Source organism: Antedon bifida, chromosome 9 (assembly GCF_963402885.1).
Source record: "Antedon bifida chromosome 9, ecAntBifi1.1, whole genome shotgun sequence".
In the NCBI taxonomy this organism is placed as follows: Eukaryota; Metazoa; Echinodermata; class Crinoidea; order Comatulida; family Antedonidae; genus Antedon; species Antedon bifida.
Window position 1 is genome coordinate 18,484,984 of NC_136234.1, and position 22,222 is coordinate 18,507,205.

The window sequence follows — 22,222 nt, forward strand, 5'->3', positions numbered from 1 at the left end:
AATATTTTAAACATCTTCAAGGGTGGCTAACTGGTCGGTTGGACACGGCCGACAGTCCATCGTTTTTAATTTACACGGCGTTTTAATGAAGGTAAATGGGATTGTTTCTATCGGTATCTGTTAGTATGTGTGTCCATTCGTCTCTTAACTATAATGACATCATACAGATAGTCGCATCATACATGGCTTATGAAGCCGGTACAATGTAAATTGAGGTTTCAGATCGGTACCGTACTGTATGTTAGTCTGTCTGTCCATATTTTAAAATTTCTGCCTATCATGATTTCATGCAATTTTATCAAACGATAATCACAGACAGAACAGCGACCAACGCATCGAATTGGTCACACTATTTGATTGTAATTAAATAAAATATAAATACCGGCTAATTTGTGCCGAAATTACGGAAATGATTGTAATTAGTAAGCAAGACTTTGACTAAGTATGATGTTCTAAGGTTGAACAGGTGAGAACTGAATCACAACCACCTGTTATCACATGTTAATGTGACACTTGACTCACTCACCAGGCGCGTTCGCGTTAAGCGTTGACTATTTGAGCGAAGCGTTTCAAACACATCAGAAGCCAATAAGCCAAAGCCAAAGAAGACAATGCTGAAAATAATTAGGCAATGTAAAGGTAAAGGTAAAGGTATTCATATTTGTCCTCAAGCTTAAAACCGTACCTATGGTGGCACCACGCGAGAGTAGAGGAGGAAAACCCGGGAATGCTGAGGGGTAGCCTATTAACACGCTCGATCCTGCAGCTGTCATTTGATAATATCTAACTGACCATTGACAGTCAGTTAGATACAATGCCAGCTAACAATAAAATACCATTCTTGCAACTTATCAGTCAGAATCATCTCCCCCAGCCCGAACCCGTTCCATCTCTGGTTGTATGGAATACTTCAAAATGTGTCAATCATTTCGTAGTGCTTTTGTTTTCGCATGCGACTCACTAGTGTAAGCCTCCATAATACTTTTGTTTTTGAGAGACTGAAATGTGGCTATACCACATGGTTAAGGCACTAACATTAAATGTTTGCATCGCTGATCCTTGAGGGAAATAAAAAGAGTCACAGATGTATAGTCAAATCAAATTCACATTATCAAAAGTAATAATATAAATGTAAACCCTTTCAGGTTTAAGGACAATGAAGGCTACAAACTGATGCACAATACGCACTCACGACAATTATTATAGGCTGCGATGTTTCCCCGCGGGAAAGACAATTCAAATCGTGGTGTTATAATCAGATTGGGGTACACAGCAATGAGCAGAAGATAGACAATGATTACCCCATGATTACGTGGGTGGTTGTACCTAATTGTGATGGCTATTAATTGATTGATTTTGATCTTGAGAGATAAACAAAGATGATGCTATTGTTTTTCTTGCTGGCCGACTTGCACAAAGTATTTATTGCACTGACTACATAGGCCAATTCATTCATGTAAACGCGATAGTTAGTCAATATTTATTTCAATCCAATAATAATCCGAATTTCAAACCAAATTTGAGAATCATTATACTTTCGTATTTATCAGTAGGTCGAATTTTACAAACAACATTAATATATGCAAAATAGCTGTAGTTGAATACCTATAACATTACTGTAAAGTGAAACAGTAAATATAATAAAAAATATACCAACGCATACATTGATAATTAATTAAGCACTTTTAATTATTGATAATTTCTATTACCTTGTACTCATTTTGTTTTCTAAAAAGTTTGGATTTTAATGTAACATTGAGGGCGACATATCGATTAGAACGCCGGTTTCAGGTCATAGGTTATTTAGCGAATTGGCTGGGAAAATACATTTTCAGCGATCGTTTTTGCCTGCTAAAAAGAGGAGAAAATCAACAAAAAAGCTACTAAAGTGCAGCTAAAGTGGTAAAGCTATCCACCAGAGATGGCGGATAGCAGTGATACCGAAAGCCAGAGCACTCAGGTGGTCGCAGAGGTGCCAATTTTGACTTCATATCTCCGGAAAACTGTGCCACTTCTACTCGAAAATGGCGAACCATCTGTGGCACTGGACAACGCCCTTGCCGAGAAGGCTCACGTAGAATGCATGAAAAAGTTCCTTTCTGATCCGCAGGTACACTGCCTAATGGTTCAGAGGAATGTTACAAAAGGTACATTATGAATGCAATTGATAATTTGAAAAAATTGGTAATTTTTGATTAGATAAATATGGAGTTAATATCCATCAAATTTCCAACAAATTCAATTGTCATTAATACAGTACGTAGTATATAGGTAGGATATGACTACATAGTTTTTTAATGAGACCCAGTATTTTATTTATTGCTCATTTATACTAGGCCTAGTAATACTTACTGTACTGCCATGGGTGTCACCAGCAATATTAATAAAACTAATTAAAAAAAGAAAAAAGATTAATAAAAACAGTAGCAATATATAATACATGAAATATTTTTGTCCTGTCAAATATACTATTAAATTATTGTTTGTTTTTGTTTATAAGATGATGACGAAGCAAGTGAATCTTCAGAACCCGGTGAGCCCGAGGTGATTACATACACAATAAAAAACACGGCTGAATTCACAAACACAAAAATGATGAGGTAATTAATTAATAAATTAGTTTTTGACAAATGATTTTCCAAACTACAGTATAAGCATTATTTATATACGTTTTCTTTTTAAAACATTTTTAATAAATATCATTTTATTGTAGCATTGTGTTCCTGAAGAAAGGTGGACTAGTCGACGCCGATAAATCAATGTCTTCTCAACTTCGTGTGATGGCGCTAAGCGAGGGATCTCCTTTTGAGACACTTCATGCATACGTCAGTGAAGCCATTGCTCCGTTTTTCAAATCGTACATCAGAGCTGCAGGAAAAGTGGATAGGTTTGTAATAGAGTAGAACCTCTGATATCACTTTCACATCGCCTAGCATCACATGGATGCACACCATACAAAACGCTGATGTCAACGCCCCAGTGTGGCAATATAATGTTATCTACTACATACTGAAGGAGCAGCGTTATTAAGGGAACCATTTTTGTTTCAGTCCTGGTGGTGTCTTCTTAATTTTATATAAGAGTTGATTGAGGTATAGTTTAGTGGCGCAGTATGGTGGACGTTCGACTACTGATTGTGAGATCGAGGTTCGAATCCAACTCTTGCCGCATTGCTTGTATCCTTAGACAAAATACTTTACTTACATTTGCATCTCTCCACCCAGGTGTATAAATGAGAACCCGGTTAGATAAAGACAAACCTTTGCGTTGATTACTAGCTGCATTATGAGTGTGTTTAATAAAAAAAAATGACTTGGGTAATAATGTTCAGCACTTACAGGTTTCACAACATTAGGCGCTATATAAATCCAGGATATTATTATTATTAAAGTTCCAAAAAAGATTATTTAGTAAAATCTGACATTTGTGACGAGATTTACTGCTTGTTTTTAGGGATGGTGACAAAATGGCACCAACAGTTGAGAAAAAGATTTCCGAACTTGAGATGGGACTTCTTCACCTTCAACAAAATATTGACATCCCTGAAATAACACTTCCTATCAATCCTGTTGTGTCAACGATGATTCGCAAGTGTCAAGATGAGAATCGAAGGCCAAAGGTCATCGATTTTGCCGACAAAGCGGAGGATTCCGTCTTCCTGAACCAACTTCAAAATGGTGTGAACAGATGGATAAGAGAGATTCAAAAGGTATGCTAATTGTAATCAATATTAATTATTAATGTTGTTTTTTTCTCTTGCTGCTTCTTTTCTTCTAAGAATGCATGCAGGCTTACAGGTTCAAAGATCACTAACTTACCTGGTAAATAACTCAAGCCTGGACCCTTAAGCTCTGTCTACACTATCAAACTTTATGTGAGAAAAAAATTTGATTTGCCCATATACATATCACCACCATATTTGGGCATATCACCACTACCATATTTGGGCACATCACACTTTATTGTCAAACTAGTTTGATAGTGTAGACAGACCTTTACTGCTTCTGTCTTCTTTTCTGTTTACCAGGACTAAAGTTGGCTTCAAAGATTGCTAACTTTAGTGGGTGGGTCACCAATTTACCTGGGTGAATAAGACCTGACCCTAAGAATGATTAAAAAAATAATCAGTGATAGACTTCTTTAAGTTGTTACCTACTCTACATATTCATAAAGAGAAACTAATTTTGCTTGCCTCTTTAGGTGACAAAGCTCGATCGTGATCCAGCTTCTGGAACTGCACTCCAAGAAATCAGCTTCTGGTTGAATCTAGAGAGGGCGCTGATGAAAGTGCAAGAGAAGCGTGAAAGTGTTGAGGTAGCATTAACACTAGAAATTTTAAAACACGGAAAACGTTTCCATGCGACAGTCAGTTTTGACACTGATACAGGTTTGTGTTTATTGTTTGTTTCGGTTTTAATTAAAAGTTAATAATTTTTTAAAAAATATTTAGATAAATCAACAATGTAAAAATTGTGTGCGAAGTCAAACAGCCTGTTCTCTGGGAGACCCCTGTCTTGTGGAGGGGCTATAGCCAGTAAAGCAGTAGCATTGAAATATTAAGTTTGCTCCTAACTGATGGAAGAAGAAGGATGCACACTATGAATTTTATTATAACAATTTAATATTTTAATATCTAGAAGGTTTGCTTTATGACATAACTGCACATATTGAGAAGTCAATGCCCTCACAGTGCAAAGGGTGGAGTTTTTTTTGTTTCATTTCTCTTCAGATCATCGGTTTTTTAAGTAGTTCATTGACCCTTGAGCTTTCTCAAAGTTCATTGGGATTTAACTATATTCACATACAATAAATGTTTTTAAAATCATTCAGTTTTATGTGTATTAAAAATTGAGTAATTTTTATCATACTGTACTGTAGTATACGATTTTTTTGGAAATCTGTTTACGAAAGGCTCGGAAGCCACTTAGTTTGACACTTTACACATATTTATAGCGATCCTTTTGAGACATAAATACCTTAAATATAGATTTGTTTGTATGAACAGGTTTGAAACCAGCACTTGACACGGTCAATGATTACGCTCCTCTCATGAAAGACTTCCCCTTGAATGACCTGCTGGCGGCCTCTGAGCTTGACCGCATTCGTCTCGCTCTGGTTAGCATCTTCCAACATCTTCGTAAGATCCGCAACACAAAGTATCCAATTCAGAGAGCTTTACGACTAGTGGAAGCCATATCAAGAGACCTGACTACCCAACTCCTCAAGGTAAGATAACTTTCTTTAATATGTGAACATGGTTAGGCTATTTAAAATAGTTGTTCTAATCAGCCGTCTGTATGCGGATACGATTAAAATATGGTGATGAAAGTTTACCAAAATTCTGCACTAGACGAGAACCATATACAGTAAAACCCCTATTACGGGACCACCTTCGTGACCCTACAGAGTGTCTCCTGAATAGCAGTTGAATGTAGTATTAAAACATATATTACTTCTTGGTCATTTCACTGGAGAGTATCCCTTTAGTAGAAATGTCCCCTTAATAGAGGTGTCCCAATCCTACTGTTATGTTTTCCCATCACCTTATGTAACAAAAAGTCTATATAATCGTTTTGATGTAGCTTTCTCCATTGAGATCCAGTCACTGATACCCACAGCATTGTCATTTTATCATTAATTTACCTTTGGATTTTAACAAATCTATATAATTATATTAAATTATATATTTATATTTATATTATAAAATAGCCAAAAAAAAATGTTTTAATTGTATATTTTAGGTGCTCGGAACTCGACGCCTCATGCACATCAGCTTTGAAGAATTTGAGAAGGTCATGTCTGCATGTTTCGAAGTGTTCGGAACATGGGAAGATGAATACGAGAAGCTGCAGGGTCTGCTACGTGACATCGTCAAGAAAAAGCGTGAAGAGAGCTTGAAAATGGTATGGCGTGTCAACCCGAACCACAAACGATTGCAAAGTCGACTTGATACGATGAGAAAGTATGTCAAATGGTTCAATAAAATTATTTTTATAACTTTATGAAGGACAATCTAAAAATTATTATCGGTTACCGCAAATCGAACACTCACTACAAAGATGTTTTCTATTAACTGATACAGTAGAACGTATAAAGTGTCTATTAGGGGTTTCCCCTAGATAGAAGTTGGCTGTAATGATAGAACCCCTCATTAATTTTTGGGGGAGTGTCCTCTGAATAGGAGTGTCCCAAAAGAGTTGTTCTACTTTAAAAAAAATACATTTAAGGCCCATTTACACTAGGACAATAATGATCGATGACACATTTTTCATACATAAAATAAAAGAAATCTAAAAAGTTTTTATCGTAGAACTATAGGATAACCATTTATGCTTTCTTTATCTATTTATCGTTGATCGTTATCGTGCTAGTGTAAATGGGCCTTTAGTAGGCCTAGTGTAATTTTCGTTACATTTATTAAATCTTCTGTAGATTCCGTCGCCAACATGAACAACTGCGTACTGTGATAGTGCGCGTTCTGCGACCAGCAGTGGTCCCTCAAACCACGCCTGGCAGTCCTGGAGGTCCTCGCTCCGAAGAGTCTCAACAAACAAACATGAACGAGCTACTTATGGATGCTGCTGATGCCAACGCCATTGAGGTAAGCTTCGTCATTTACTTGATGGACAGACAATCTATAATCTCCATATCCCTTTTTTCTAATTAGTGCATGCACTTAAAACAGGCAGTTGATCTATACTATTAGTTATTTGTTGCATCTAAAGCCCTGTCTACACTATCAAACTTTATGTGACAAAAAAATGTGATTCCCTAATTACAGTAGTAGGTGGACATGCAGTCAACCTACATTATTAGTTATCCGCTTGGTATACCAAGCGGATAACTCCTTGTAATTGTATGAGATCAATATTTTTTTTCTGTATTATTCTTCTTTCCTTCCTTCCTTTTTGTGAGTCGTGTTCCTCTAAAATGTGTAAACATAACATTTCATAACTTTGACAACATATGGGCATTTACGTGAAGTTGTGCACCTCCTATTTTTGAATGACGTCATAGTTGCGCAACGTGACTTATGCGCAATTTTATGAATTTCAATGATTGATCATAGATTAAAAACCAAAAGTCATTTAGTATTGACACTTTGACAAAATTTAAGTCATATCAGGGGCAAACTTTCTACGGATTAAAAATGGCATGTTTGACAAGAAGTTACGCGCGCACGCGCATTTAAAATTTCAAAATGCGCAAAATTAATTTCTAATCAACTTTTTACGCGTTTCTTGTCATTTTGAGCATGTCAAAAATTCCCACGGGCGCGCAATTTTTTATGCGCGCGGTGCGCACATAGCGTTAAAAACTTATTTTTTTCTCTTGAATTATATTTTTCAAGCCTTTCCCAGTGATTTTGAAAACAATTTAGACCTTTTCCAGTTTAAATAACGCCATACGAACACGTTGAATTAGACAATTCGTGCGCGTTTTTTATGAAAAAGCTTAAAAAATCGTAAAAATTATGCCTTTTTTTAAACAGTCATAGTTTCTAAAGTAAACCGTTAACCGTTTATTTTTATTACAAAATCTAGAAGTTGATGAGTTGTAGATATCGGATCATGCATCAATAAGGCTAAAAAAACATTGTGACGTCATCGTATGGCCACACGAATGTAAAATATAGGATTTTTGTCTCTTTCGTTATTGCTCATCACATTCAATGGAGCGCATCGCGCTTATCTGTATTCCTTTTTTTCCTACATTTATATATTGTGTAGGTCAATCAACTTTCTTTAGCATGAGATAAAAATATTTTAATTTTTATGACGTCATCATGCCTAAAAATTTTAATTACGTGGGTCATTAATTTCATCTTTACAGTAAATTTTAATCTGTAATAGCTCGTAAGAATAAAATGTGATAATCACGATTAAAACGTTTTCTGGAAGCTATTGGATTGTAGATACGAATTCATGTAAACATTTTGCCAATCGGATGTTGTGACGTCATCATATGGCCAGTTGAATAAAAAAAGTCGTATTTTCATATTTTGCGTAATAGTTCATCACATTTAAAAGGGTGCGCATCTATATTTTACGTATTCAAATTTCTTCTACACGTTAATATGTTGTTCCTGAGATAATTTCCTTCTGAAATTGCTATCTAAGTGTTTCATTTTGATACCGTCGCCATGTTAAAAATTGGAATAAATGGCGGGTCCCGTAATTTCACCTATTCTACACTGTATGTAATATGTATACAGCTTATACTGTTTGCATGTATATACTATATGACACAAAATTCAGCACTAACAGCATGTCATATTCTTCAGTTCTTGTCATAATGCCATAATCTTTATCTGTGTGCAATATTCCAACGTATGACGTGCACGTGGCGTTTGTCGTGGTGCGGATAACTAACTCGTCAAAGTGACGAGTTTCATGTCTAGTCAGTTTTTGTTTCTCCCTATCCTTTTTTTGTCCTAATTAATAAGCGGACTTACAGACAGGCAGAGAGTTTTTGTTAATTTTTATCTCTCCCAGTCCCTATTTTGTTCTCTTTCGTACTTTTTGAGGTCCTAAACTTTTTTTAACAGATTATTTAGTTTTAGTTGTAGACATTTTATCATAATCATTATGTATTTATTGTTTTTGTTGATGCTCATAACATTATTCAAATTAAAAACAAACATTATATGCCTTTTCTTGACAATAAACGTGTTATTTTAGGCATTGCGTGATTTAGGTTTAAAAGTGGTTTCCCATGTTAACAGGAATTGTACACCTCATTGGTTCAAATAATACTTTCTTAATAACATAAAGTGGGTTGATATAAACCAAGATGGCTTTATATTGCTTTGTTAAAAGGCTTTAAGATATTAAGGTCTGTTGGGACTATAGTCTTTATGAATTCTAATAATTTGTTTTATGAGTGAGAGTATCAAAACATCTGGTGAATTTGTCATAATTAAAAATGACTTTTTAAATAAATGTTTATTTGGGAATTTTCAAGTTCAAGATATCTGGAGTACAAAGTAATTCTCCGAAAACAGATTGCAAATTTTTATGAAAAAAAAAATCCATATGAAATGGAAACAAAGGGTATATATGAAAACAAGATGTACATATTTCTCTTAATAAAAATACCCTACCAACATATGAACTATTATCCAGTAGACACTGTAAGGATCCAAAAAGTGTCCCTTTAATGATGGGGGGGTTGACATAGTCATAGTGTTAACATAAATTTCTTTCATTTCTCTGGAAAGTGTCCCCTTAATAGAGGTGTCCTAGTGGAGCTGTAGCTTTATGGTTAACATGCTTGCCTTCCAATCCCAAGGTACAGGTTTAATCCTGACCTAGTGCCAATGTTGTACTCACAACTCTTTCAACTCCACTCCCTAAGCCTGAAATGAGAACAATTATTATTAAAATAGTTTATCCATCCTGTAATTGGCAAGTTACTCGCTGTTTGATGCATATAAAGAAGTGTCCTAATTAAAGAAGTGGAGTGGTTCTTCTATAGAATAAAATGAACACATTAAATGCATGATACAATTAGTAACCATAATACAATACCTTTGTTATACTGGTAGGAAGTGAACTTAGCCTACGAGAACGTGAAGGAAGTAGACGGGCTAGATGTGACGCGTGAAGGATCGGATGCCTTTGAAGCAGCCATGAAAAGGTACAGTTATACATGGGTCTAAATAACAAACTATAAATATATTGTCCCCCTGAAACTAATTTGAAGCAAAAAATAGTAAAATTGGCTGCCAGCCAATGGGTTTTTGGTTGAATTTTGTCATTTTATAATTAAAAACATTTTTTTTTCTACGAAAGTGATTAACTTTATTAAAACTACAAAATAGCCTATTCAAAGTCTGATTTAATTAATCTTCATTTTTCATGTTTTTGTGGGGACAAGACATCTTTAATAAAAAAAAAAATTGTATTGCTACAATAGCTAATTAAAAAATATATAATATATCTATAGATATGATGAACGTATTGATCGTGTCGAAACAAGAATAACAGCACGCCTTCGTGATCAGCTCGGTACAGCGAAAAATGCAAACGAGATGTTCCGTATCTTTTCGCGTTTCAACGCACTGTTTGTACGGCCACACATCCGTGGAGCTATTCGTGAATATCAGACGCAATTGATACAAAGAGTAAAAGATGATATTGAGGCACTTCATGATAAATTCAAGGTAAATAATTTATTATAATTATTTTATATTTTTTATGTTATTATTGATATTTATTGATAATGTGTTGAATGCTTGTAAGCAAACAATTTTTTTTAATGCAAGGCTTAGGCCTATTGAATTGCTTTGGGCTATTTTTATACCAGTCAAATAAATAAAAAAGTGAATAGATATAAATTAATAAGAAACAGCAAGAGGTACTAAAAATAAATATAGAGATAATGGGGTCACAAGAGTGATGCATCACTTAACTGAGAACCTATTGGGGAAAGTTAGAGGAGGCAAATAAAATAAAGGGAGAGATAGTTAGACAATGAGAGATGACAGAATGAGGAATTAAGGAGGCATAAAGAATATGAAAGCATCAGTAAATTAAGGAAAATAAAAATAAAGGGAAAGATAGTGAGGCAATGAAGGGAGATATAACAGCAGAGATTAAGGATCTTGTTCCAGCACGATTCTGGCGGCAGAAAATCAAATCGAATGTTAATGTTTTGTTTTCACAATGCTCCACGGAGCTATGAAAAGGAAGGAAGACGGATGAATGAAAGATGGAATTGAAAGAAAAGGGAAAGGAAAAAAGAAAAAAAAATAGATTTAGAGGGAAAGAAGAGTGAAGAACAAAACAAAGGAAGAGTGAATTGACAAAGAATGTACAAAAAGCCAATGGAACAACTTTAGATGAAAATAGAAAGCTATTTGTAATAATCTTACTTGATGTTATTTGATTAAATCAACTTGTTGTTACCATCAGCACTCATCTCCACATAATTTCCCAGAGGACCTGAAGTAATGACGGAGAAAGAAAATCAAATACTTGTATTCCAAGATCATCACTATTCAAATTCACTTAATAATGTTACAGACAGGATCAATCAACAGTGACATCTTAAAATTAACTTACAGGCCTTTGTACTAAATTTGTAACACTATTTTCAATCATGCGCAATATTATTAAACCCCAGGAATTGTTGAAAAACGATTATTAAATTAATGATGGGTTAAATTAGGTTTTTTTCTTGTGTATATTAAGTCTTAAATTGAAGACGAGCACGCTTCTTACCAGAATTATTTGTAATCAGTACGAGAGTTGTGAAAGTACATCAATTAAGGAGCACTTAGAGAAACTTGTTTATTAAACCAATTTCTTGTTAAATACGAGTCAAGTTTACTAACCTATTGTTCCCCTATCCACTGTCATTATCAACCATGCACAATATTGAAAAACCAGATTTGAAATTTAATATAAACGTAAGTTTTTATAATTAGAGTGTATAAAACACATTTTTTAGTGATTATTACTTTATTCAAACATATAAGCATGCGTCTGGAACAAAGATAGCCTTGGTCAACAACATGCACTTTTTAAAAAAAATAAAACATATTCATAATTATTTGCCCATGCCAGATTAGCATTTTAAAGCGTCTGCAACATGTCTGGGATATTTGTGCTTTAAAATTTGGTTTCTTTATGTAAATTGTAATATAAAATAATAATATAATAATAAATAAATGTATTCAGTAATCTTAATAAATTAAAAGGAACCAGAATTGAAGATGTTCGAAAAATAGATACTCCACCCCATCCTGCACAGAATTGTTAAAATATTAACTTTCTAACAGCTCTATAGTAATAATAACGGTGGCATATGAATGAGGTGCAGTCACAAAGACAACAATCTTGATAAACACAAAATTCTAATTTTAATAATTACATGATGTATGATGTCTTGTATGATGAATAGGATTGGCTTTTTACCAATGGAAAGCTTTAAAGGAGAGTAACCAATAAATATTAATATATTACCTATATTTTATTCTCCCCAGATTCAATATCCATTGAGCAAAGCCAGCAAGATGAGCAAAGTAAGAGATCTTCCTCCAACATCTGGATCCATCATTTGGGCCAGGCAGGTATGTAGAAGGAATAAACAGCTTTTAAGGGTCTTTCACACCTCTTCCGGCATGGAAAATATTCTTCTTAATTAGACACCATTTATACGATTACTTTGCTTTAATGAGACATAATAAGCTGTCATTTTATGTTTATTTTATTTATAATTTGTATATTGTTATGTTGTATATATAAGATTCTTACAATGTGTGTTATATCTATAGATTGATCGTCAATTGACTGCCTACATGAGACGAGTGGAAGACGTACTTGGCAAAGGATGGGAGAACCATGTCGAAGGTCAAAAATTAAAAGCAGATGGCGATAGCTTCCGAGCTAAGCTGAGCACACAAGAAGTATTTGATGACTGGTCAAGAAAGGTATAAAAATAACGTTGCTATATAATCATATGAAGACCCCTAGTTGGGGGACACCATAGGACCATGAAAGTGTCCCTTAAATAGGGGTGTCCCTGAATATGGGTGTGTCCCTGAGGAGGGGTTCTATTCAATGTTATTTGGTTGGGTTTTTTCATTAAAAATTCTATAAGAATAACCTCTTTGTTTAACAATATACGTTGATAAACTCAAAACATCATTATTCAAAATAATGACTTTTTATTATCAGGTCCAACAACGTCAACTGGGAGTTACAGGTCGTATCTTCACCATTGAAAGTCAGAGAGCTCGGACAGGAACCAAGTCTAATGTTCTCAAGCTAAGAATCAACTTCTTGCCAGATATCATAACATTATCTAAAGAGGTTCGGATAAATAATAATATTTTTGCATAGAAATGCTTTATAAAATAAATATAATAATACTAATATAAATATTAATACTTGAAAACCAGTGTGTTTAAACAGCCCTAAAAGTTTAATGGAAAATTCTACCTAACCTAAACTTCAGCACAAGCTTGGTGGTCTAGAATACCAAGCTAGTGATTTGGAGGTTGTTGGTTCCAGTTCCATGCCAATTCTCTTAGAATAACGGCAAATATCTGCCCAATAACATTTTTTATTTTTTTAAAGTTTAATTAAAGTAAAATCTTTTGACTAGGTGCGTAACCTGAAATGGCTTGGCTTCCGCGTTCCACTAGCAATCGTCAACAAAGCTCACCAGGCCAATCAGCTGTACCCATTTGCCATCTCTCTCATTGAGAGTGTAAGGACCTATGAACGAACATGTGATAAGGTAAGGAAGTTTGATTGTGAACATTATGATCTTACAGAATATATATGCCACTTGATCAAAGCCCTTTTCACTCCACCTAGAATCATTTAGTCAGACTTTATTTACTGTATATCTGAAATAAAAGGCTTGCATGGTAAAAAGCCTAGTACTGATTCTTGTATGGAACCCTAACAACAATTCTTCTGAAGTAACAGATAACTATTTTTAAAATTGAGAAGCATTGTAGGCCTACCAGTATTTTAGCTTGTTCTACATGTGACCATATTTTAACATAAATATTTCTTCTTTCTTAGGTTGAAGCTAGGCCAACTATAACATTGTTGGTAGCAGGCCTGAAGAGAGAAGTACAAGGGTTAATTGCTGAGGTATACATTTGTTTGTTTGTTGGCGATATAATTATGAATAGCTCCAAAAACGAGATATTATACTTCTACTACTGCCGTCTGTAAAATTGTTTGTAATACATTCATTCACACACAATAGACATTACACATACAGTAGAACCCCAGTTAAAAGAAATTTGTCCCAAAGTTCATATACTTTGATGTATACTATTTCTGTTTTTGTAAACTGCATAAAATAACTTGTACATTGTGTTTTTATAGGGCATTAGTCTTGCCTGGGAGTCATACAAACTCGATCCATATGTTCAGAAATTGGCTGAAAATGTTTTCAACTTTCAAGAAAAGGTATGTACCAGTATTTCTTAAAATATTCCCAATGTGCAATTGAATATTGTTTTTCCTGTTTGTACCATGGAAATGATGAATTATTATGATAGTCACTTGACCTCTACACATGCATATTTCTAATTTTTAAAAAGAAAGTCACTTGAAATCTACACATGCATATTTCAAACTTCTAGAAAAGTAGGTAATATTATAACAATTGTTGTCTTAGGTGGATGATTTGCTCATGATAGAAGAGAAGATTGACCAGGATGTGAAATCACTTGAGACATCCGATTATAACGCCAGCGTGTTTGCTGACATTTTGGGCCACATCCAGAAAGCTGTTGATGACTTGAGTCTCCACTCGTACTCTAATCTACCTCAATGGGTTGCGAGGTTGGACACTGAGGTAAATCTTGAGACTTCACTTAAACTTGAGTCTTCACTTAAACTTAAGTCTTCACTCATACTATAATCTAACTCAATGGATTGCAAGGGTGAACACTGATACAAAACTTGATTCTTCACTTAAACTTAAGTCTTCAGTTATACTCTAATCTAATTCAATGTGTTGCGAGAGTGGACTCTGAGGTAAACTTTAAAATCTAAACAAACTATTCCTTTTGCTTACAGGTTGAGAAGTGTCTGGCTAAGAGACTACAAGCTGGATTGCAAGCCTGGACTCAATGCTTAAAGGGTGACGCCACATCTAGAATGGACGAAACCATGGATACAGACGCACCTGCCAAACACAAACCAGGGGGTGACCCTAAGATTAAGGTATTTCACAATCATGTGTCTCCTTCTCTCAACCAAATGAATAACATCAAATATTTTACTATACTGTGTCTCTTCTGTCACTGCTATTTATGATTCACACCCTTTGCTCTCCCCCTCCACCTATTTCACCTTCTCTTTCCTCACATTCTATATGGAGAATTATATCCTAGTACAACATTATTTTGATCTAAAGCCCTTTTCACACCACCTGGCATTACATAGCCAGACCCTGTTTACTCAAATGGAAGGACATTATTTTGTTATGCAAACAAACTAATTTAAAACATTCTGATACCAGCTTGTTGGCAAATAGTAGCATTATATATGTTGTTCTATTATTTATTTTTTTTTATCTTTTAGGGCCTAATTCATGAAATAAGGATCACAAACCAAGTAATGTATCTTGGACCACCGATTGAAGAAGCAAGGTTCCAGCTGATGCAACAGCTGTTTGGCTGGCAGCAGATTGTGACATCACAAAGACGTCTAGAGAGTTCACGATATCAGGTATGAGAAGATTGCTCGATCTTCCTCCAAACAAGGAAACAAAACAAACTAGTTTGACAAAAAATGTGATGTGCCCAAATGTGATAGTGATATGACAACATCATGTCCATATATGGGCACATCACATTTTATTGTCACATAAAGTTTGATAGTGTAGAAAGAGCTTAAGATATTTTAGGTGGTTCTTTATAGTTGTCCTTTTTTTCTAGGTTGGTGTTGACCATCACGAGTCAGCTAAACACTCGGTCTACCGTAGCTTGCTGACCAAGCTCCCTGCAGGGCCCATCGTGCTAGAAGAGGCGTACAGGGCCATAGATAACACCCTAAACCAAGTGAAAGAATACGTCAAAGTGTGGCTACAGTACCAATCTCTATGGGACATGCAATCCCATAATATCTACAACAAGCTTGGAGAAGACATGGTTAAGTGGACACAACTGCTAACTGAAATCAGGTAGGGGATTAAAGCTGTCGTGTTAAACCTTGGTTCCCACTAGTGGTGAAGCGTAACGCAACATAAGAAAATGCCTGTCCAACAATTGTGTTTGCTCCTGCTTGCGTGAAATCAAACCTGTGATGTTTGCAGCAATGTTGCATCGTCGGTTCCCACTTACATAATTACGCAATACAGCAATGAGAAATACAAAATTTTAAAATTTCTGCTATAAAACCCAGAATTTTTTTTTGAGTAGTTAGGTAGTTCAACCTGATGTTACCATATATGATGACTCCCCAGAAACGTGTTATTATTTAATATGCATTTATTATAAAATGTATATTATTTTTTAGACAAGCTCGTACCACATTCGACACAGCAGAATCAAGAAAAGAGTTTGGACCTATTGTTGTTGACTATGGAAAGGTATTGATTGTTTTATTTAAGAATAACATTAATTATATCAACTAATTCCAATGCTCGATAGAGCGTGAAACAATTAACCAATCGTATGTGTGGAGTAAATTACTCCAATCTGAACAATGATGTGTAGGATTGATAATAAAATTAATAATTGAGTTAACATTTAAGAAACTGGCCAAAACATAATTACAATTGGTAGATCATACTGTGTGATATTTTTAAGAAGAGGAATTAGGTATGGAATGAACAATGAAGGAAAGGTTGTATAATGAATGGATTGATTGAGTGAAAACGTTACTGAGAGAAGCAAGCATGTTATAGAACTCCCCAGGGGGGTTAAATAGTGATTGTGTATACATTGCTATTGTTATGTTTACAGCTAGTTAGTTTGATCCACTGATTGGTTGTATTTTATAATCAAGATCATAACATTGTAATATCTTGTGAGTTAAATTAGAAACCATTGCGTGAGGTTGAGTATAGAACATAACAAAGAGGCAAAGTTAATTGATGATTGGTACAACGTCAGACAATGAACATAACAATGAAACATGCATCTAATACAAATTGATTAATTGATGTTTGGTATGCCAAATTGAACATAACAATGAAACATATGATTAATAAACATTGGTTAATTGAGGTTTGGCATATTAGACAATGAACATACAATAAAGAGATTCAAAGATTCAAATTTTATTCTCATCCATTTCTGGAAATTCCATTGCTTGCATTAAAAATTACAGAACAACAATTGCAACTACATTACAATGAACATATTTGATATATATATAAAAACAATAAAAATCAAAACTATTTACAATAAAGCATGTGTCTGATACAAATTGATGTTTGGTATGTCAAATGAACATATTATACAATGGAGCATGCGTTTAATGCAAATTCATAGTGTGTACAATAAAATATGAAATGCCATCAAAACTACAGTAACTTCCATTAAGGGGACTCCTTTGATACCCAAAAAAGTCTCCTTAATAGTTATAACATAAATTTTCCCTAGTTTAGTTTATTTAAGTGTGTCCCTTAATATTTGGGTATCCATGGAATAGGGTGTACCACACTGCATACTACAGTATAAGCAACAAATTAAAGGCCTCTAGTAAGCTTTGTTTATAGTGATATACTTGGAAAGTTAACCCTGGAAAAGTTATAATTTCTTTGGATTCTGCCAACACGTGTGATAACATTCCATTTGTCTTTTTCATATTATTTTGATGTATTTTTTTGCAGGTCCAATCCAAAGTGAACATGAAGTATGACACATGGCACAAAGAGATCCTAAGCAAGTTTGGAACCATGCTTGGAAATGAGATGACAGAATTCCATTCATCGCTATCCAAGGTAATGTCTCCGCTAGTACAGTTCCTGCCAAAATGATATAAAATGTCAATTTTTTTTTAGCAGCTGTGTGCTGGAACGATAAAAATAGAGCTTTCGGAATGGTAGACGACAAGAATTAAATTATAAAAAAATTAATCTGAACATTTGTATAAAGCCCAGTACACACCATTCCGTTCCTAATCAGGGCTGAATTTTATGTTCATCCGTCTACCATCCAGAAACAATAGTTTCATATTGTTTCAAGTTAAGCTACTCATTTTAAGAGTGGTGTATGAGTAGTTTTAGGCATTGTTGTTGCCTTGTGAAACCCCTTTCATGGAAGATAAACGGTAATAATTATCTTATTTATTTAGTCTCGTACCGAGTTGGAACAGCATTCTGTAGACACAGCCAGCACAGCAGATGCTGTTAGCTTCATCACTTACGTACAGAACCTCAAGAGAAAACATCGTTCTTGGGAAAAGCAAGTAGAGGTAATAATGGGCACTACATTTTCTTTACATACGCATCCAACAGCAAGTAACTCATCAATTACAGGATGGATAACTATTTAATGATTTATCGTGCGCTTATAAACTAAGTTTCATTTAAGGTTTAGGGAGTAGATATGAAAGAGTCGTGAGTTACAACCCTGTCACTAGGTCAGGATTGAACCCTGGACCTTGGGATTGGAAGGCAAGCACGTTAACCACAAAGCTATAGCTCCACATGAGGGCACTATTGGAAACATAGTGCCTTATAAAAGAATAACATGTCTAACTAGAACACTATACAATAGGAATTTGTATTACTTTTTGTGGAGAAATTATAGAAGTACAAGTGTGAATACCTGCCCCATGGCAGTTGTCACACCAGGAATTACCCTTTGTTTCTGTATAGTACATTTGAATGTTAGTAGTTATCCAGATTTTCAGTACATACTCTTTTGTAGTTGTATCCTTTTTTTTGTTGATAGATGTACCACCAAGGACAGAAGCTTCTGGAGAGACAGCGCTACCAGTTCCCATCCAGTTGGTTGTATGTGGACAACATCGAAGGAGAATGGGGTGCCTACAACGAGATTATGAAGAGAAAGGATGCCTCAATTCAACAACAGGTAAATAGAGGGAAACTTTTAAAATAGAATTGTGATTTACATCTTTACCTATAAGAAGACAATTCTACTTAACTGGTATATTGATGAACAGGCGTTTTCAATCTTTATTTGAGTTATTTTCTATTATTTAAATATTCTATTTGCTGCACAGGTCGCCAGCTTGCAGATGAAGATTGTCGCAGAAGACAAGATGGTTGAAAACAGAACGACAGAACTCCTTGCAGAATGGGAAAAAGGAAAACCAATTCAGGTAAATATTGAAACATTTTTATTATGGTGATATTTTTGTGGATGTCCTTTGTAGGTTTACAAACGATTTTATTTTATTCTTTTCTTTAAATAAAGGGTGATCTGAAACCAGACACGGCAACCAGTGCTCTCACCATCTTTGAAGGAAAGTTTGCCAGGTTGAAGGAAGACCGAGACAACATTACCAAAGCTAAAGAAGCTTTAGAACTCAAAGAAGCAGGTAATTATAATGTCTAATCTCTACACTATCAAACTTTATGTGACAAAAAAAAATGTGCCCATATATGGACATGATTATGTCATATCACTACCATATTTGGGCATATCATTACCATATTTAGGCACATCACACTTTTTTTGTCAAACTAGTTTGATAGTGTATTCAGAGCTTTAGATGGTTTTAAGATGTCTTGGTAGCTGAGTCATTAGTAGAGATTTCGATTTTGTAGAAAACATATCTTTCTCTTAAAATATAAATGTGAAAATATCTGTTGGTTCATTTTAGGAACTTTCACAAACAGTGAAGAGAGGATGCAAGTGGCGTTAGAAGAACTCCAGGACCTGAAGGGTGTTTGGTCAGAACTCTCCAAGATCTGGGAAAATATTGATGACATGAAAGAGAAGCCATGGCTCTCTATTCAACCACGAAAGGTAATTTGGAAAATAAAATTATTTGTTCTTTTCCTGCATTTACAAATCTTACACTGTTATTGAAAACATTTTATCTAAAATATTTACTTACTCATTATAGCTTCGACAGAACATAGACAGTCTTCTGGCACAGATGAAAGAGCTCCCTGCTAGACTTCGTCAATATGCTTCGTATGAGCATGTGCAGAAAATGCTCAAAGGGTTTACCAAGGTATGGTATAGCATTATGATTGTCACACCAATACAGCATGCTTACATGGTATGTGTAACATAGCTGGTTCCCCTTACCAAATTTTATAAGGTTCCCTTTTTTTGGTACAGTTTACTACTTGTTATGTATATCTGATGCTTAACATTTGTTATATTTTTTTGTTTGGTTTATTGCTACTGCTTATCGCAACCACAGCCCTCTTTTCCTGTATGCCACCACACCATTCACTTGATCCACCATAGTGTAGGAGATTCAACTCTAAAAAAATACCAAACCATATTTATATATTTCTAGGTTAACATGTACATCATAGAGCTGAAGTCAGAAGCTTTGAAAGAACGTCACTGGAAGCAGTTGATGAAATCACTTCGCGTCAACTGGATTCTAGCCGAATTGACCTTAGGTCAAGTATGGGACATTGACCTTTTGAGAAACGAGTCTATTGTCAGAGACATCATCAATATCGCACAGGGTGAAATGGCACTGGAAGAATTCTTGAAACAAGTAAGTTATAAATATATATTTGTGTTCGAACCTCAGTTTGGCTGGCTTTTTCTACTTCACACATATTCGAATCTTCTTGATATGCTACCATAGAGTAAGGGGGCCTTTATGGTATAGTTAATATATTTAATTGATGTGCAGTTATGTGCATGAAGTATAATAATATGTTCTACTTTCATTGTAATTGTTTTTCCAAATAGGTACGTGAAAGTTGGCAGTCATACGAACTTGACATGATCAACTATCAGAACAAATGCCGTATCATTCGTGGATGGGATGACCTTTTCAACAAGGTCAAGGAGCACATCAACAGTGTTGCTGCCATGAAGCTCTCGCCTTACTACAAGGTCAGTCTGTTGTATTTAATAGTAATATTTGTTGTGAAGAAGTAAAGCTAAAAAAATCCATATTTGGAAATTCAACATTTGTAGCATTAGCAATTCAGAAGTTAATGTTAATATTATGTGTCATGTTTTCATTATTTAATGCTTGGATGCTTTCCAAGAAAATAAGTAAAATAATCATCTTTTTATATTTATTATTATTAGGTATTTGAGGAGGAATCTCTACAATGGGAAGAGAAACTAAACCGTATCAATGCCATCTTTGATGTGTGGATTGATGTCCAGAGACGTTGGGTCTACTTAGAAGGTATCTTCACTGGCAGTGCTGACATCAAACATCTCCTACCAGTGGAAACCCAGCGATTCTCAAGGTAAGGTGACAACTATAACCACAATGATCCATGATGACTGATGGATGTCCAGTGACAAAAGAGTAACTCTGATATCAGGAATCCAGTGAATTTGTAGGTCAGGATATAAACTACTACACGACTCATCTGCACTCATTGTGGTCATGACTGCTTTTCCTGTAATGAACTTGCAGCAGACATTGGATGTCATAGAATCTTTGTTTACGAAGAACAGCTAAGAAGGAGCGACAGGTTTTCCTTTTAAAACATTTTTTCATCTCTTTTTAGCATCAGTAATGAGTTTTTGGGATTAATGAAGAAGGTTGCCAAGTCACCACTAGTCCTTGATGTTGTGAACATCCCAGGAGTCCAGAAGGGTCTGGAGAGATTGGCTGATCTTCTAGGAAAGATTCAGAAGGCATTAGGAGAGTATCTGGAGAGGGAGAGATCATCATTCCCAAGGTATGATCTAAATGTATCAATTGTAAAACGATGAGAATGAAAGGGTTAGAGAAATTAACAAAAGAAAGATCAAAATTGGACAAAGCATTAAAAACTTTTTTTTTTAACAGATTCTACTTCGTCGGAGATGAAGATCTTCTAGAGATCATTGGAAACAGTAAGAATGTTGACAAGCTTCAAAAGCACTTCAAGAAGATGTTTGCCGGCATCTCTACTTTGATCTTGAATGAGGATTCTACCATCGTGAACGGAATTTCTTCACGTGAAGGAGAAGACATAATGTTCAAGACACCTGTATCCATCACCGACCATCCAAAGATCAACGAATGGCTGACAATGGTGGAGAGCGAGATGCGTATGACTCTTGCGAAGCTGCTTGCCACTGCCGTTGCTGGTATTGAGCAGTTCAAAGAAGGTGCTATCAATTCGGACAAATATTTGGAGTGGGTTGACCAATACCAGGTATATATATGTTACAGTAACTTTAAACATTCTCTTCTACAGTAGTTCATCAATCAGTGATATTTGAGGGAATTTGTGCTTTATCTAATGAATTTGTGTATTGTTTTCCAGGCCCAGTTAGCTGTGCTATCAGCCCAGATCTCCTGGTCAGAGAGCTTAGAGAAAGCCTTGACAAAGGTCTCACAGAACCCTTCAGCTGGACTAGGCCCTATGCAGGCTGTCCTGGCCACTGTTGAAGGAACACTCGGTGTTCTGGCCAACTCTGTCCTGCAAGAACAACCTCCAGTCAGAAGAAAGAAGCTTGAACACTTGGTAAGTAAGCCTAGTTATTCTTTGTTACTTCACATAGTTCTGTAGTAATTAATAATAATATTTATTTATTCAGTCACCAATGAAAAAGTGAGAATAGGCTACTCCATAATGATTTTATATATAGTAAAAATGCATTTGTTTTCTCAATCTTTAT

At 35.1% G+C, this 22,222-nt stretch overlaps 1 protein-coding gene across 2 annotated transcripts in view; it reads left to right on the forward strand.

Moving 5' to 3' along the window:
* The first annotated feature begins 1,822 nt into the window (after positions 1-1,822).
* The window catches only part of LOC144852062 (cytoplasmic dynein 1 heavy chain 1-like), a 47,129-nt gene continuing 26,729 nt past the window's right edge, over positions 1,823-22,222 (forward strand). For both annotated transcript variants that reach the window (XM_078709755.1, XM_078709756.1), the window contains exons 1-34: positions 1,823-2,147; positions 2,501-2,600; positions 2,714-2,887; positions 3,454-3,709; positions 4,201-4,387; positions 5,006-5,226; positions 5,742-5,962; positions 6,433-6,601; positions 9,548-9,639; positions 9,949-10,165; positions 11,990-12,076; positions 12,281-12,436; positions 12,684-12,818; positions 13,114-13,248; positions 13,542-13,613; positions 13,854-13,937; positions 14,149-14,328; positions 14,553-14,699; positions 15,060-15,206; positions 15,416-15,660; positions 15,996-16,068; positions 17,317-17,427; positions 17,781-17,900; positions 18,383-18,523; positions 18,675-18,773; positions 18,869-18,992; positions 19,278-19,423; positions 19,524-19,634; positions 19,929-20,138; positions 20,339-20,485; positions 20,687-20,853; positions 21,121-21,294; positions 21,405-21,756; positions 21,868-22,068. In XM_078709755.1, the coding sequence (XP_078565881.1) occupies positions 1,922-2,147; positions 2,501-2,600; positions 2,714-2,887; positions 3,454-3,709; positions 4,201-4,387; positions 5,006-5,226; positions 5,742-5,962; positions 6,433-6,601; positions 9,548-9,639; positions 9,949-10,165; positions 11,990-12,076; positions 12,281-12,436; positions 12,684-12,818; positions 13,114-13,248; positions 13,542-13,613; positions 13,854-13,937; positions 14,149-14,328; positions 14,553-14,699; positions 15,060-15,206; positions 15,416-15,660; positions 15,996-16,068; positions 17,317-17,427; positions 17,781-17,900; positions 18,383-18,523; positions 18,675-18,773; positions 18,869-18,992; positions 19,278-19,423; positions 19,524-19,634; positions 19,929-20,138; positions 20,339-20,485; positions 20,687-20,853; positions 21,121-21,294; positions 21,405-21,756; positions 21,868-22,068 (5,427 nt within the window). In that variant the 5' untranslated portion in view covers positions 1,823-1,921. The remainder of the gene's footprint in view (positions 2,148-2,500; positions 2,601-2,713; positions 2,888-3,453; positions 3,710-4,200; positions 4,388-5,005; positions 5,227-5,741; positions 5,963-6,432; positions 6,602-9,547; positions 9,640-9,948; positions 10,166-11,989; positions 12,077-12,280; positions 12,437-12,683; positions 12,819-13,113; positions 13,249-13,541; positions 13,614-13,853; positions 13,938-14,148; positions 14,329-14,552; positions 14,700-15,059; positions 15,207-15,415; positions 15,661-15,995; positions 16,069-17,316; positions 17,428-17,780; positions 17,901-18,382; positions 18,524-18,674; positions 18,774-18,868; positions 18,993-19,277; positions 19,424-19,523; positions 19,635-19,928; positions 20,139-20,338; positions 20,486-20,686; positions 20,854-21,120; positions 21,295-21,404; positions 21,757-21,867; positions 22,069-22,222) is intronic.